Here is an 18071-nt window from a genome sequence, read left to right as displayed (position 1 = left end):
AATTAATGTTATGTTTTGACATCACAAGGTACTTGAAACAATTTCTGCATTTACTTTTCTCCAGGTATTTTCAATCAGAAGACAACTGCCATCTTATATTACACCACATTTTCAATTTATTGTGATTTATTTATTTGTGAATAAATGACAGTTGTGTAGATTTGAGCATCACGATAGTCCAAAGAGTATGGTTCATATACTGTGTCAAATAAAAACTGAATAATTCACATTTTGGGTTCACATGATTTGCAAAGACAGTTAAATGTACTTGCCTTATATAGAAAAGCTTCTAAATTGATGAATAATTGTTGGATGGATTAAGATTTAAGGGCCGCGGTGTGGCTCAGGCTGTAAGAAGCCTGTTATTAAAACACAGCTGCCTGCAATTACTGCAGGTTCTAGTCCCACCAGGTCCAAGGTTGACTCAGCCTTCCATCCTTTATAAGGTAGGTAAAATGAGGACCCAGATTGTTGGGGGGGCAATAAGTTGACTTTGTAAATATACAAATAGAATTGTATATAGACTATTGCCTTACACACTGTAAGCCGCCCTGAGTCTCCGGAGAAGGGCGGGATATAAATGTAAACAAAAAAAAAAAAAAGATTTGGCTATTTCAGACATTATGCTGCTTAGGGTGCTTGCTTTGGTAGTGAAATATGACATCAGTCACTGTGGTTTGTGAAACCACAGGTTGTACCTATCCTGTTTGGTTGCTATACCAAACTAGATAGTTTGTACCTATCTGTCTGGTATAGCAAACAGGTCAGATAGATTCCAAAGGATAATTAAGAGTGCAAAGAACAACTGCAACTAGGCAATTGCAGAAGACATTATATTTCACAGGTCAGGAAGGCTGAGAAGATATTTGCAGACCCCTCACATCCTGCACATAAACTCTTTCAGTTCCTACTCTCAGGATGCTGCTACAGAGCTTTGCAGACCAAAACAACGAGACACAGGGATAGCTTTTTCTGTTGAGCCATCACTCTGCTGAACACCTAATTCTCACAGGCATCTTTGTTGTCTATATGTATTTATCATATAGTACGGCTGCAGTGTTATTATTTACAGTTTCTGTACCAGACGTGGCCAAATAAAGTATTCAATTGGCTAATCACACTTGGCCACATAAAGTATCCAATTCAATTCAAATATGGCTTATAAGTGAGAAAACCCACTCAGGCTAATTTTAGTGAAGACTGGAAATCTATAGGATTTGGGACTAGCTTTAATTCCACTAAAGTTAATGTGTCCTCTCACTCTTAAATTTGAGAAACACCAGATAAATTGTCTCTTGAAATAATTTATAAATTCACCTTTTATTAAAGTGTCCGTAACTTTCAATTAATTTTTAACCTAGATACAGAAAGTAGTCTAAAAGTTGTACCTACATCTACATGGCATATTCTATAACTGTTCTGGTGTGACAAAAATATTTCTCAGTAACAACTTTTGTGATCTATGTGTGTGTAATATACAACAAAATACACATACTTGCTACTTCCTCCACTATTGTCTGTTTGCCTGACTTCTGAGATACGACAGTGGGATAAGTTACAGTGAGCTTGCTGTTATGTTCTTTGCGAATAAGTGATCTTCCTGCTCTTGAAGATGGAGGGGGAAAAAAACAGAAACATTAACCCAACATGAGGACAAATCCTAATGGTGTTTAAACTTGGGAGGAAGAGAGGAAGAATAAAAATGCCTAGAAAAAGAAAAAAACTTACTTGCAGTTTGGACATTTCTTTGAAGTCATGTGAAATTTCCAAAATTGAGAGATAAGTTTACTTCTACATTCACATACATTTTTTACCTACACCAAGAATGAAAAGCAAAGTTCTAGAAATTATTATGTAAATGAAACACAAATTTAAATATAATTGATTGTGAGCATTAACAAGAACAACCTTAATTTAAAATTTCACTCTATAGTGAGTTAAGAAACCTCCAATGTCACCACAAGAATTTGTTGTATTTATCCATGAATACATTAAAGAGAACAGCAGGCCTTCATCACTTACTTTCTATTCAGTGTTGAAGCATTCACAAAGCTTTCCATTTAGTCTCACATAGGCTTTATCTCCAATAAATTGTTCATAGCCAGGAAAATTATGGATTCATTCTTCCTATTAGCTAGGACTTCTAGTCTAAATATTATCTAGCAAACCAACATATGCCACCTACATCCATTAACTAGGCAGTGATCCTCACAAATGTTAAAGATAATAGGAAGAATGAATCCAGTATTTTCCTGCCTGAAGACAGAAAACCCTGTTTTCTTTTCTGAGCAGCCTAGAATTATTCTGAATTATACTTTTGCAACAGATGAAATTAGAAATAACAGCTTGGCCTCAAACTATGAAATAAAAATGTCACACGTTAAGACAGAATGAAATTTCCACAAAGAACCACTGACTTACAAATTAATGGGAAATTGGAGGAAGCTGTTCATTAAAAGCAGTGTAAATAATTGCATTACATATTGATTCTTCTCACTTACATGTGCACTGTAGTCTCTAAGTTGATTATTTTGAAGCATAACCTTTGTGTGGCAACTTAACATTTCTTCAATTTCAGTACCAATTGCATCTGAGCTTTCATCTAAAAACTGAGAGAATTATGACATTACAAATATATTCATATTCATATAAATATGAAATACTGTCAAAACAGATTAAGCAAAATAAAATTTACCCTATTCAGGATCGCTTCAAGATCATGGACCTCTTGAATCAATCCTATTTCTAGTAGCTTTAGCTGATTTAATAATAAATGAATTGCAGCTCGTGGACATGTTAGATGGCAACAATTCAAACAGGAACCTCGCATCAGAAGGAATAATTTCTGAAAATTAAAACAGTTGCTTTATTATCCTGCTAATTCACATGGGTTTAATACCGTGCCAATATTATTTTGTTATAATATTACAACAGAATGGAAAAATTATTACTATATATTATTAATTATGAACTCTTCAATTTTCAAATTTTGAATGCAATGATTAATTCACTGATACCCACATATGACTTAACTATGGCTTAATATACTTACATCAAAAAAGAGAGGATTATAAACAGTGAGGGGTAGTTCTATGTGACCTAGATGACCAGGACAATTGTTGAAGTCTTGCAGGCAAGTAACACAAACTTCCTTGTTGTCAAGCGGACCCAAAGCCAAATCATATAGTCCATTTGGGGATGGAGTACCCGCATTATCAAGAAAAAGAGGATTGGTTATAGATTTTACACTCAGTTTCCTAAAAGTGAAAACAAAGCGGGGGGGAAGCAAAGATAGTGCCATGGACATTTTAAAATCAATAATTACATTTCACAATATAAAGAGTTCAACATGTATTAATTTCCTAGAAGTTCACAGCTTTCATTATGAACTCAGAAACTATTCATCCAGAACAGCAATTGTCTGAGATATCTGCTCTTTTTTAACTACTTAAAGAAAAGGAAGTATTATATTTTGCAAACTTGTACATTACAGAACATTTACAGGGGATTTGTTGCATAGGACTATCCTATAACTGGGTATATGACTATTAGGTCAACGCATATACTAAGAAAAAAATATTATGTTTTGATGCACAGAAAACCAAGTCAAATTCAACAGATTCAAAACAGCTTAACTGGATTGCTAGATAGTATACATTTTAATATCCTCTTTACACATTTTAATCAGAATTGCTTGACACTATCTGAAGACACATAAACCTCTTACTAACTATGATGCAATCTGAGTCCTGTAGTATGCACCAGTCTGAAACTAGATTGAAAAGAGTTTAGAACAGATAATCCATATCTTCCAGGTCTATAACCCAAACACCTCTCAACAACATTCACTGGAAGGGAAAGGTTTGCAATTAGATCCAGAACATTTGGGTCTAGTGAAGGTTTCTTGAGGAGGCGTATATCACCACTTCTTCAAAGAAGTGCCCCAAAGCAGCATATACCACACGGACCAAAAAGCATCTCTCTTTCCAGATGGCCTTTATCATCCAGATAGACATAAATCTTAAGACAGAGGTGACCAAATTAATCAGTGTAATCCTATTTTTACCAAGAAAACCACATGGATAATGGTACAATAATTCATGAGGTTGTGCTGCATTATGAGCCCCTTGGATCAGCTGGGGCTCAACATGCTATTGAGGAAGATCTGAAAATCTTTTGGAATATTAATGGTATTTATGTTATGAGTAGATTAAAACCTATATGATATCTAGATGCTGATGTTTGATGCAAGAAAATCTAAAGTTGTAAAAACAAAATTAGGAATAGGACTATAATGTAAGAAGCATGAATGTGTGAAAGTTGAACATAGATCCAGAACATCCAGAAAATAAAATAAAATGAATCAACTGACATTTTAGTACCAGCAACTGAAATGGACTGGAATTGGGCACTTTAATCAAAAGATTATAGTTAATTATGGTACTTAGTACATGAAAAAGAAAGAAGCAACAGCACTGATTTCATAAAAAGATAAAACAAGGAAATAATTTGGTGCAGTCAGTCAATTTATTTATTTATTTATTTATTTATTTTATTTTATTTTTATACCGCCCTTCTCCCGAAGGACTCAGGGCGGTATACAGGCAAGATAAAACCAGCAATTCAAATATACAGGTTAAAATACCATTTAAAAAACTTATTTAAAATTAGCCTGAAATTAAAATTACCGTAAACTAAAAACCCCGTTTAAAAATTAATAAAATTTCACATTAAAAATCCAATTTAAGCCAGCCCCGCGCGAATAAAGAGATGTGTCTTCAGTTCGCGATGGAATGTCCGAAGGTCAGGTATTTGACGTAGACCCGGGGGAAGCTCGTTCCAGAGTGTGGGGGCCCCCACAGAGAAGGCCCTTCCCCTGGGAGCCGCCAGCCGACATTGTTTGGCGGACGGCACCCTGAGAAGTCCCTCTCTATGGGAGCGTACGGGTCGGTGGGAGGCATGTTTTAACAGCAGGCGGTCCCGTAAGTACCCAGGTCCTAAGCCATGGAGCGCTTTAAAGGTCGTAACCAACACCTTAAAGTGCACTCGGAAGGCCACAGGCAGCCAGTGCAGTCTGCGCAGGAGTGGTGTTACATGGGAGCTGCGCATAGCTCCCTCTATCACCCACGCAGCTGCATTCTGGACTAACTGAAGCCTCCGAGTGCACTTCAAGGGGAGCCCCATGTAGAGAGCATTACAGTAATCCAAGCGAGAGGTAACGAGCGCATGAGTGACTGTGCATAAGGCATCCCGATCAAGGAAGGGGCGCAACTGCCGAACCAGGCGAACCTGGTGGAAGGCCCTCCTGGAGACGGCCGTCAGATGATCTTCAAACGACAGCCGATCATCCAGGAGGACACCTAAGTTGCGCACCCTATCCTTTGGGGCCAATAACTCGCCTCCAACAGCCAGCTGCGGCTGCAGCTGACTGAATCGGGATGCCGGCATCCACAGCCACTCCGTCTTGGAGGGATTAAGCTTGAGCCTGTTTCTCCCCATCCAGACCCGTACGGCCTCCAAACACCGGGACAGCACTTCAACAACTTCATTGGGGTGGCCGGGGTGGAAAAATACAGCTGGGTGTCATCAGCGTACTGCTGGTATCTCACCCGAAACCACTGATGATCTCACCCAGCGGCTTCATGTAGATGTTGAACAGCAGGCGAGAGAATCGACCCTGAGGACCCCACAAGTGAGGCCCCTCGCGGTCGACCTCTGCCCCCTGTCAACACCGTCTGCGACGGTCGGAGAGATAGGAGGAGAACCACCGATATACGGTGCCTCCCACTCCCAATCCCCCAACCGGTGCAGCAAGATACCATGGTCGATGGTATCGAACGCCGCTGAGAGGTCTAATAGGACCAGGGCAGAGGAATAACCCCTGTCCCTAGCCCTCCAGAGATCATCCACCAATGCGACCAAAGCTGTCTCCGTGCTGTATCCGGGTCGGAAGCCAGACTGGAACGGGTCTAGATAGACGTCTTCATCCAGGTATTGGGGTAGCTGTCGCGCCACGGCACTCTCTACAACCTTCGCAACAAAGCGAAGGTTGGAGACTGGACGATAATTACCCAAAATAGCTGGGTCCAGGGAGGGCTTCTTAAGGAGGGGTCTCACCACCACCTCTTTCAAGGCGGCAGGGAAAACCCCTTCCAACAAAGAAGCGTTGATAATCCTCTGGAGCCAGCCTCGTGTCACCGCCTGAGTGGCCAGTACCAGCCAGGAAGGGCACGGGTCCAGTAAACATGTCGTGATATTCAATGACTGAATATCAATTGAACTTTACAAATGGCCCTTTAGTTTAGTAATTGTCCAGGTTTATGTTCCAACCACTGATGCAAAAGACTGATACACTCAGTCTTGACTCAATAGTACATGATAAACTTCTCCTAAAACTAAAATCCTATGGCATTTCAGGACCCCTTCACAATTAGATATCTGCTTTTCTGTCTAACAGACAACAAGTTCTATCTAGACCTATTCCAGTCTGGTTTCTGACTCGGATACAGCACGGAGACAGCTTTGGTCGTGTTGGTGGATGATCTCTGGAGGGCCAGAGACAGGGGTTATTCCTCTGCCCTGGTCCTATTAGACCTCTCAGCGGTTTTCAATACCATCGACCATGGTATCCTGCTGCGCCGGTTGGAGGGGTTGGGAGTGGGAGGCACCGTTTATCGGTGGTTCTCCCCCTATCTCTCCGACCGGTCGCAGACGGTGTTGACAGGGGGGCAGAGGTCGGCCGCAAGACACCTCACTTGTGGGGTGCCGCAGGGGTCGATTCTCTCGCCCCTCCTGTTCAACATCTATATGAAGCCATTGGGTGAGACCATCAGTGGCTTTGGGGTGAGATATCAACTGTACGCTGATGATACTCAGCTGTACTTTTCCACCCCGGGCCACCCCAACGAAGCTGTTGAAGTGTTGTCCCGGTGTTTGAAAGCCGTACGGGTCTGGATGGGAAGGAACAGGCTCAAGCTCAATCCCTCCAAGACGGAGTGGCTGTGGATGCCGGCACCCCGATACAGTCAGCTGCAGCCGCAGCTGGCTGTTGAAAGCAGTTATTGGCCCCAAAGGAGGGAGTGCGCAACCTGGGTGTTCTCCTGGATGCACGGCTGTCATTTGAAGATCATTTGGCGGCCGTCTCCAGGAGGGCTTTTCACCAGGTTCGCCTGGTGCACCAGTTGCGCCCCTTCCTTGATCGGGATGCCCTATGCACAGTCACTCATGCTCTTGTTACCTCCCGCCTGGATTATTGCAATGCTCTCTACATGGGGCTCCCCTTGAGATGCACTCGGAGGCTTCAGTTGGTCCAGAATACAGCTGCGCGGGTGATAGAGAGAGTCTCACGTTGCTCCCATGTGACACCTCTCCTGCGCAGACTGCACTGGCTTCCTGTTGCCTTCCGGGTGCATTTCAAGGTTCTGGTTACCACCTTTAAAGCGCTCCATGGCTTGGGACCTGGGTACTTACGGGACCGCCTTCTGTTACCGCATGCCTCCCACCGACCCGTACGCTCGCACAGAGAGGGCCTTCTCAGGGTGCCGTCCGCCAGACAATGTCGGCTGGCGGCCCCCAGGGGAAGATCCTTCTCTGTGGGGGCCCCCACTCTTTGGAATGAACTTCCCCCTGGTTTACGTCAAATACCTGACCTTCGGACCTTCCGCCGCGAACTGAAAACATATCTGTTTGTTCGTGCGGGGCTTTCTTAAATTGTTTAGTTTTAAATTTTAAACTTCTCTCTGGTTTTAATTGGGGTTTTTAGATTCTTAACTATTTTAATTTCGGCCACACTGTATAATAAGTTTTTTAATTTTATTTTAACTGTACATTGTTTCTTTTTATTTTGGCTGTACACCGCCCTGAGTCCTTCGGGAGAAGGGCGGTTTATAAATCTAATAAAATAAATAAATAAAATAAACAAGTGGTTAAAATTGGTAATGCTCTATCAAATCCTGTTCCTGTCAAGAGTGGCATTCTTCAAGGTAGCGTTCTTGGACCAATTCTCTTTATACTTTACATAAATGATCTTTGTGACCATATCTCAAGTAACTGTGTTCTCTTTGCTGACAATGTCAAACCACCGACAATACATCTACCATTCAAAAAGACCTTGATCATCTAACTGCTTGGTCTAAAATTTGGCAACTATAAATCTCAACCAGCAAATGCTCAGTCTTACATATTGGAAAAAAGAATCCAAACACAAAGTACATGCTTCATGGACCTTACGTTACAGATGACCCCCTACCCTGTCAAAGACCTTGGAGTTTTCATATCAAATGATCTAAGTGCCAAAAGCCCACTGCAACTACATAGTAAAAAAGGCTCTAAGAGTTGTTAACCTAATCTTACATAGCTTCTTTTCCAAAAACACCACACTACTGACCAGAGCATATAAAACATTTGCTAGGCCAATTCTTGATTACAGCTCGCCTGTCTGGAACCCATACCACATTTCTGACATCAATACAATTGAACAATCCAGAAATATTTTACAAGAAGAGTTCTCCACTCCTCCGTAACCAACAAAATATCTTATCCCACCAGACTTGAAATCCTAGATTTTGAAAACTTGGAACTCCATCACCTTCGACAGGACCTGGGTTTAACTCATAGAATCACCTATTGTAATGTTCTTCCTGTTAATGACTACTTCAGCTTCAACTTCAATAATACAAGAGCTACCAATAGATTTAAACTTAATGTCAACCGCTCCAATTTGGATTGCAGAAAATATGACTTCTGTAACAGTTATCTGTGCTTGGAATGCATTACCTGACTCGGTGGTCTCTTCTCATAACCCCAAAAGCTTTAGCCAAAAACTATCTACTGTTGACCTCACCCCATTCCTAAGAGGACTTTAAGGGGCGTGCATAAGAGCACAAACGTTGCCTACCGTTCCTGTCCTATTGTTTCTTTTCCTATATATATATATGCTTATACTTCCTTGTTTCTCTTCATATATATGTTTATATATTATATAATCTTTTTCTGTGATGCTTGTGTATATTGTTATGACAAAATTAAATAAATAAATAATAAACTCTTTTATGGTCGAACTAAAAACCTTCCTCTACAGAAGGAACCGAGGGACTCCCCAGCATTTTCTGATATTTATGTTGCACTTTATCCACAGAATGCCACCTAACACCTAATAATTCGCATTAGGTATCTAATATTAATAGGAACTGTAAACCAGGGGTGAAATCCAGGAAGTTCTGACAGGTTCTGGAGAGCCAGTAGCAGAAATTTTGAGCAGTTCGGAGAACTGGCAAATACCACCTCTGGTCGGCCCCAGGAGTGGGGTGGGAATGGAGATTTTGCAGTATCCTTCCTCTGGAGTGGGGAGGGAATGGAGACTTTGCCCTGCCACGCCTACAGAACCGGTGGTAAAAAAAATTGGGTATTTACCGCTGTAAATCAACATACAATGAGTGGGGGCACCACACTGGAGAAGACTGAAATTCTCTCTTAAGACTGAAAGGCGAAAACTCTAATGTAAAAAACCTGAGGATCACAGCCGGGTTTGTCAGAAAAGCAAGTAGCATTTCGACAAACGCCGACAGATACGACACGCGGCCACATTAACTAAATTCCCCAACGTGGGCGGATTCCCCGGGGAAACGAGCGTCTGGTCGCTGCCTGAAGGGACCTGTCGCCTTCCTGCCGCCCGAATTTACCGTATCTCTGCATCCGTATACATCCCAAAAGACAACCCCGTCAGGCGCCTCCACGGCACCTCCTTTGCAGCCATGACTGCGACCGTCCGGATCTCGCGCGACGCCGCCCAGATGGTCGCCAAGCAAGACTGCAAGGGATTCCCCCCTCGCGTGCTCGCAGCGTGCGAGCTCGGAGGCGTTGCGGGCAACAGCTTCCGCTTCCGGTCCCTTCCGCGTGTCAGCAAGCAGGCGGGCAGTTCCGTCATGGCGGCGTGGAGGTTGCGGCTGTGTCCGTTTCCCGCCCGAGACTTGTTGCAGAGAAGACTCGTCGTTTCGGGAGCATCTGCCTCTTTTAGGGAAGCGGGTGAGAGGTACGTTGGGTTGCCTCGACGCGAGGCAAGGAGTCCCGTGAATGACTCGGAAAGCTCAGGCGCTGAAAGTAACTGTATACCAGGTTGCAGCAGGAATAGAATGAATCGGATTGCATCCCTTTGGTCATCTTGGGATGCCCGGACTCGAGGCTGGACGGCAAATCGTTCTTAAGATTGGCATTTAGTCGTAATTATATTTTAAGCGTCCCGCTATATTAGTTTAAAAGCAGGCGATCTGAAGCTTTCTAGGCGTTTTGAACGACCAACGTCTCATGAACGACAACGTGACCCAAGGGAACGGAGTCAGAAAGTTCTAGCCTAAGATTTATTTAACTTCGCTCTAAAACAAACGTGGTTTTTTTTTCTGGCCATACTTTAGTTCTTTTTTAAAAAATTACAATGCAGAGAACAAAAATGGCACGCAGTAAATACGATTATAATTAATATTAAGTACTGTTACTGCCCATATAGTCAATAAATTTCCCCTCTTCGCATTAAAAATTATAACAAAAAGAGCTCTTAAAAACTCTGCTCAGTGGTTCTTGGGTGTGCATAAATCGTTATGACCTTTTATTTATTCAGTTTCTATATCCTTTTATAGCATTTCACTGCCTGTTGTAAATAATTATGCCTGAATGTTAAGAAGTGCTTCCCCACAATAAGAACGATTTAGTCAGAGAACTGATGAGTCCCATAGGTCAGTCTATTCAAACATAGACTAAACAACTTTATATTTGAGATGCTTTAATCTTGATTATTGCATTTAACAAAAGGTTAAATAATTTTACTTAAAACACACTTCCTAATATTGGGTAACTGAGAATAACTAGTACATATGCCACCTGAGAGAGATCTTTCTATGTTCCCTGATTTTCTAATAATCAATGATTGTCTGATCAATGATTGGAGAATATTAGATGAAACCATTACTTGCTAGAAGTGCTTGGATAAATTATAAAGACCTATCTCAAAAAAGCCAAAATTTTGCTTGCTTTCTATTTTGAGATACAGTTTTTCAGAAATAGATTGGATTCATATATGCTTTGATTTTAACTTAAGATGTTGCACAGACTTAATCTCTATTTCAAGAATTATGCTTTATAATATAATGTATTGTTTAGCCAATGAACCATGGGTAAACGTTGTAAGATTGCTTTAAAGTGTATTTGTGAATATTGAAACTTGAAAAAGAAGCAATCTTGCAATAGTATATTATATTTGATTTTCCAATGAATATGTCAGTTTGGGATATTGGTTACAGTGTTTGCTTACAAACCAAGAGGTCCAGTTCTTGTCCATTTTAGGAAAGAAAGTCAGCTGGGAGACTGTGGGCAATCATTCTCTCTCAGCTCAATCTACCTCACAACATTATTGGTGTAGGAAAAATAGGAAGTATAATGAATATATAGTATCCCAAAATGCTGTATATTCAAGAGGGTTTGGTTAAAAATATATATATAAACACACATGTATATATTCATTTATCCATATATATATATATATATATTTTTCTTAGGCACTATTCAGAAAATGCAACCCTTCCGGAAAAATCCCCCATCCTGACAGGTATAATATTTTGTTGTGTTCATGCATGTACCATTAAAACGCATATTTGCAAATGATAAATTTATCATTTCAATTAATGTATGCCGTATAGTCGATATTTGAAAATAAACTTGAAGACCCTGGATTTGTTTCTGAATAAATTGATCTTAGATAGGACAGCTTCTTTATCTGGCAAAATTTGCTTCTGATACAGACAACACTTATTTAAAATTGTTGTTTTAAAATAGTCCAGTTTAATGATGGTAATTCCATTCAGAATTAAAATTTTAATAGTTAAACATTTTCCAAATGTATACAGTTTAATAAGTTAGTTATAGTTGTTTTTGCCTTTCATAATTGCAGAAGAAACTATTTTCCTTCCAAGGAAAAAAACCTGGTAAGTTAAATTCTTTTTTGTCCCAGGAACTGTATTACTATTCTTCTATGGCAGCTTATAATAATTTTAAAATAACCATAAGCCGTAAACATAACTAATAGTATGCAGCTTTACAGAGCCTTTGTGAAATGATTGTGTAATTTCCCATAAGCCATCAGGAATCTATTGCATATGCTGGATCAGTTGAAGTTCATAAAAATTTTTGTTACATAATTTATTGCTTTCGGATATCTGTTTATTATAGGAAAAACGTTCCTAGATGCTATCCCAAATGCTTAACATGTGCAGTTTTAAACTATATATGGATATTTGGTTTTCGGATTATCATGTTCTAAAATAACATGATATCTTCTTGCAGTTTTCTCCGTAAAGTAGTACCAGTTCAAAATAAAATGTGAGTCATGCATGTTACCAAAGCCAGGCCTTGTCAAACATATCTACTATAAATGCAACTATCATTCTTCTGGCATAGTATGTCTAGTACAGCTATGGCCTAAGTACATAAACCTAACTTCTAAAGTAAAATGTCTGCACTACACAAGATAGTTTTAATTAATTAAGAAACTACCACTTATTTGCACAAAGGGGGAGTTCCACACTGGAGGTGGCTGTTGGATTGATGGCATACTCTGCCTCCCAACCTTGCTGTCTGCTGGTGACCCATCCATCTTTTTGATGTATTGATTATCATATTGTTGTATTCTTGTGTTCCTTTTTTATTGTTTATTTTATGGATTCTATTTTACATCTGATTTGTCTTCCTTTCTTATCCTCCTATTTTATTTCTGTTCATCTCCTTTCATTGTTTTCCTTTTTATTATTGCAAACTGCCTAAAGTAGCCCCATGTAGGTGGCAAATAAATTTAACTGTTAAATAATAAATTTAAATAAAAGCTCATTCATTCAAGCTTGATTATTGACAATTGAATATGTGGGGTTCTGAAGCATTGTTTTAGATCTCTGTATCCTTGAATTTTTGTTCAGTAAATTATACCATAGTTTCTGTTGAAATCAATATACAAATTAAAAATAATACTGCAAATTTAAACTTTAACAATTTTGCTTAAAATTAGGGATAAATCAGCAGTTCTTCAGGCACTTGCGTTAACTGTAAACAGGGTAAGTACTACAAAGCTTCATTGTGTTACTAGTCCTTTTTTGATATGAAATACCCTAGAGATTGCAAAATATATTTTTATCTGTATCATATGTTGCATTTAATATTATTTCATGTTACTTGTATTCCTTTATATGAATGGAGGAAACTATGATATTTCAGCTAAATGTTTCAAATATAATACTGTGTTCAGTGTTGGAAAAAACTGTTTTTTTCTTCTGTGATAAACATTATCATGAAGATGTTGTTTACAGACTATTAATTTTTGATAGCTGCAGTTTCCTTCTGAAAAAAATCTGCCTGAATGTTTTACAGACGATTAATTCATATTGCTGATTATCCTAAAACACTTTTCTCTCTTATCAAGGCTTCTTTTACAAATATATAGTAATAGTAAGGAGTAGAGTCGTGAGTTTTTCTTAATAAAAGAGCTTGCCAATCTTAAAATTATTTGATAAATTTAATATCAGTACAGCAGAAAGATGATTTACTGTTCATTTGAGCAGAATCTATACATTAAATTCTTTTTCTTCCTCCTTATAGGATATTACAGCTGTTCCCTATACGTTTCAAGATGATCCTTATCTTATCCCCAGAAATTCTTCAGAGCATGTAAGTGACTTTTCTGAAACTTTATTTGCCACAAAACAATGCTTTTTCCTAATTTTTGCTATTTGTATGTATTGAAGAGTATAGACTTCCATTAGTTCTAGTAGACTTTTGGCATTCTAAATTGTTTTACACACTGATAATCTAATAATTGAGGCTCAGTTGGAAGAGGAAAAGCTACATTATCTCTTCCATTGTGTTGTACGCAGAACTGCTTACTAAACTTCACATATTATAAACTAAGAAAAAAAATTAAAAAATTAGATATTTAGTAGACAGCCTTACTTAAAGTTAATAAGAAAAATGTATTTGCTTATAGGGGTTACATGTAGTCCTCTACTTGGGACTACGTTGGAGCCTGGGATTTGGTTATCATATACTTGGGATTTATACTTGCACTTATGACCATCGTAGCAGCCTCATGGCCATGTGATCATAATTCAGATGCTTGGCAACTGGCATACATTTATTGTAGTTGTAGGATTCCAGGGTTACATGATCACTGTTTGCTATCATCCTAGCCATTTTTCAACAAGCAAAGTCAATATGGGAAGCTGGATTCTGTTAATGACTGCATGATTAACTTAACTGCTGTGATTTTCGTAATTGTGACAAAAAAGATAGCAATAGCAGGTGTGTCTCATAGCAAATGCAGCCAAACAAAAATTCTGGTTTCAGTGTGCTTGAAAGTCAACAACTATTTGTATGATGAATAGGATGCGTTATATATTATTTTTTTCCAAAGTAACACAGATATATTCTTTTCACAGCATTTCTTTTCCGTGTCAAAAGCATCAGGACAAAAGGCAGCCCAATTTGTTATTAACACACATCCTGAACTTTTTGAGAAAGACTATGCTGAACCTCACATTCAGGTAATCTTTGCACTCTTTATGTAATACATTATTCACATTTATTACATACAATCATAGATTTCATATGCAACGAACAACATTGCTTCTTCAATTAATCCCTGTGGTTTCTATATATATAATGTGCTGATAATATTGTTCATTATTAAGATTAATGATTGAATACTATACACTTAAATAATTTAACTTGAATTAGATTCATAATTTCTCTGCTTTGGCACAGTCCTTTGTTGTGTACTATGATACAGATATTTAAGCCCATCCTTGTATTCTACCTGTTCTGTCTTTGCTACATATACATTATTGTTTGACTTACTATAATTTTACGTTGTGCTGCCTATGCACATTTACATTTAAGAATGCATAATCTGGCATTATTGTGAAAACATTCAGGGCGTAGCAGTTAGTCTCTCCATAGAAATTCAGAAAGTACTAAAGAATCACTAGTGGAAGAATCAAGGATAAGATTTGAAGGGCAAGGTCACTTTTACCACAAACATAAGAAATCTTAATAATGAACAATACCTGCTGTAAAACCTAACAAATCAGCACATTATATATGGAAACCACAGGGTTTAAATCTGCAATCTTTTTCTTCTGTGCTTAAATAATCATGAACTTGCTGGGTCTAGCTGCCACAAATAGCGATTTGCATATTTTAACTCTTCAGGGCAGGATGGAGGATATCTGCAATGATACTGGTTCTGACTGGGGTTAGGGTGAAGTTTGATACAGGTAGATCAGAAGTAAACACCAAACAGATACAGTAACTGTGTTCAGGTGAAGTCCAGGTGCTTTTGCCCCAAAGCATGATATTCTTAGTCTGTTGTGCCATGCGAGCAGGAGAAAGTCATAATATTAAGTCAGTACATCTAATATGTATAAGATAGCAGAGAGCTAATCCTGCTTCACTGTTCTTGTCAGAATAAAGGTCTGCATGTGGATTTCTACCTGAGTTTGGTCATGCACAGAATTCTGTCATTGCCGTTCAAGGTTTGATTTACTGGAATTCCTTAGTAGTGGAGCACATTAGGATTCAAGTAACTGAGAGAGAGCCACTTAAGAACAAAGTGGTTTAATATCAAATTTAGTAAATTTATTTTTAATGTATTCTTAATAGTTATGTTTGAAATGGCAACATTCAATTTAATTTTCAGTATGACTACATATTGGAGCATGACATTCCAATGGAAAGGGTCACGGTAAAATTAAAATCACTGTAGTACATAGATATGTTTGTGACTAAGATTTTTAGAAAACTGAGACTTCTGCTTATACAATCTACTATTTTTAAATATCCTAATTGTTTAAGGCGGAGAGCCTAAGTCCCAGGCCCAGTGAGGAGGTTTGTTCCTACAATTATTGCTATTTTCAAGACATGCATCCATCAAAATTAAGGAAGTATAAATTTCATGCTGCTGCTGCCAGTCTGAAACTCATCCTCCTGCTTTTCAATGAAAAAAGATAATAGATTTTAGAATGATAAAATACTTAGACATAACAGCTTCCTTGCAGGTTGCTAAATTCACAGTGATATCTTTGTAGAACATTTGATCCTAATTGTATTGTGTTGTTCCCTTTAGAGTCTTATGCCAAAAAAGTTGGACTTGCAACTTGAAGAAGTGAGTGAGGTTGCATTAAAAAATCTAATTCAGCTAAGAAAAGTAAAAGCATCTGTGAATATGTATGATCAGCTTCTACAAGCAGGTACTAGCCTAAACCAGCAGTTACAATAAACAGATTTGGGTGGGTATAAGCTGTTTTAAATTTGTCAAGATTTAACTTACAAAATTTAACTCATTAGTAAATGCTTATGAAATAATGATAAGTACCCTGTTTCCCACAAAATAAGACCTCCCCGGATCATAAGCCCAATCGGGCTTTTGAGTACATGCGCTAAAAATAAACCCTTCCCGAAAATATTTAAAAGCATCTGCAGCCGGTCCCCGCCATTTCCTCTGGTTAGGGTTAGGGAGACAGAGCTGGAAATCGGGTAAGACTGCAAGAGGAGCCCCGTCTTGCTTCACGCATCCCAAAATAATAGGACCTCTCCGAAAATAAGGCCCAGTGCTTATTTCGGGGTTCAAAAAAATATAAGGCAGGGTCTTATTTTGAGGAAAACACAGGTATTATGTAGTCAAAGCTGTTCTGAAATTTTATTCAATTTTAATAATAGAAACAAATTCTATTGATTTTTTTTTTTAAGATTTATACTAAAGTATTTAAAGACCAGCAGGGTTATTGCAGTATGTGCAGATATTGGCCATCATTACGTTTGTGGAAAGTGCAAAATATTTATGCTGACAAAATAGACAAGACAAGGCAACCCAACTGGCAAATTTATATAATTTGATTTAATAAAAAAATTATCAGTTAATTAAATAAAAAATAATTTGAATTATTTTGTGCACATTTGCGACCATATTACTTTATATGTAATGTTATTAAAATTCAGGCTGCTTATAACAAAATCAAAACTTAAAACCTTACAATATTTACTTCTTAAATATAAAATCTATAATAAAACAGGAGAAACAGCAATTTATATCAACCGGGTCATTAGGTATAGCATAAAATAATGTTTATTGCATTATCTTTGGTATACTAGTTTCGGGCCTGTTTAGTTTGGCCTTTATTTGCACCTATAATGTCCATTTTCACAACAGAATGATCAGTCTTCCTAAAATAATTGTGTTAAGCCAGATTAATTTAACAACCTTTTACTAACTTAACAATTGCAGTGATTCACTTAATAATAATAATGGAGTTTTTTAGTTGCAAAAGTTGCAAAACTCTCCTAACAACTATCTCACTTAGCAACAGAAATGTTGGGTTCAGTTGCGTTCGTAAATCAAGAACTATATTTTGGTCTGTATTTTCTTATTTACCTTGTGATAGGACAACATACATAAATAAAGTCCTTTAAACATGTCCTTAATTTGCTTGCTAGGCTTTTTTTAAGTTAATCTTTTGGGAAAAAATTATATCTGCATACTATGAAGGATAATTACATGCATATTCTTCAGATTAAAAATTTGCATAGTTTTCTTATTCTATAAAGCTTTTCTTGTTGCAGGTAGTCCTTCACTTACAACCATAAGTAGGCATAGAATTTCAGTTATTGAACAAAGCAGTCATTAAATGAGATGTGACAGGACTGCTCCACTTCAACAATCACAATCTCACCTCTCCCCTTTGGAGGGGAAAATAGTGCTAAATGTCAGCATTCCAAAACCATGGTACCATAATTGCAATTAGTCATCAAACAACCTATTCTTTTTGTTATGATATTTCAAGTTTAATAATTTATTGATACGTTTATATATCAGCTAATTCCACTGCTATGATTTATATTTCATATTTTTTGCATTTGCAGGAACAAGTATACCTCTGGAGACCTCGAACAGTCTTCTAGATCTTCTATGTTTCTATGGAGATACAGAATCGGATCAGAAGAATGATAGCAGTTTAGAGAAACAAGTAAATGAGGATGGATGGTTT

At 38.1% G+C, this 18071-nt stretch overlaps 2 protein-coding genes across 3 annotated transcripts in view; one reads left to right on the top strand and one right to left on the bottom strand.

Annotated features, from left to right (window-relative positions):
• POLR1A (RNA polymerase I subunit A) overlaps nt 1-9856 on the bottom strand; it is a 53751-nt gene extending 43895 nt beyond the window's left edge. For both annotated transcript variants that reach the window (XM_058183398.1, XM_058183399.1), the window contains exons 1-6: nt 9681-9856; nt 3053-3257; nt 2696-2845; nt 2502-2609; nt 1729-1814; nt 1496-1605 (exon numbers count right to left, since the gene is read on the bottom strand). In XM_058183398.1, coding sequence (XP_058039381.1) covers nt 1496-1605; nt 1729-1814; nt 2502-2609; nt 2696-2845; nt 3053-3257; nt 9681-9754 — 733 coding nt within the window. In that variant the 5' untranslated portion in view covers nt 9755-9856. The remainder of the gene's footprint in view (nt 1-1495; nt 1606-1728; nt 1815-2501; nt 2610-2695; nt 2846-3052; nt 3258-9680) is intronic.
• A 32-nt stretch (nt 9857-9888) lies between these two features.
• The window catches only part of PTCD3 (pentatricopeptide repeat domain 3), a 34250-nt gene continuing 26067 nt past the window's right edge, over nt 9889-18071 (top strand). The window contains exons 1-8 of the mRNA XM_058183407.1: nt 9889-10030; nt 11547-11596; nt 11939-11972; nt 13046-13091; nt 13633-13701; nt 14469-14573; nt 16154-16277; nt 17947-18050. Coding sequence (XP_058039390.1) covers nt 9924-10030; nt 11547-11596; nt 11939-11972; nt 13046-13091; nt 13633-13701; nt 14469-14573; nt 16154-16277; nt 17947-18050 — 639 coding nt within the window. The 5' untranslated portion in view covers nt 9889-9923. The remainder of the gene's footprint in view (nt 10031-11546; nt 11597-11938; nt 11973-13045; nt 13092-13632; nt 13702-14468; nt 14574-16153; nt 16278-17946; nt 18051-18071) is intronic.

This window comes from Ahaetulla prasina, chromosome 4 (genome assembly GCF_028640845.1).
Source record: "Ahaetulla prasina isolate Xishuangbanna chromosome 4, ASM2864084v1, whole genome shotgun sequence".
Classification (NCBI taxonomy): Eukaryota; Metazoa; Chordata; class Lepidosauria; order Squamata; family Colubridae; genus Ahaetulla; species Ahaetulla prasina.
The sequence above is the reverse complement of the archived record's forward strand: the minus strand, read 5'-3'. Positions and strand labels throughout refer to the sequence as shown.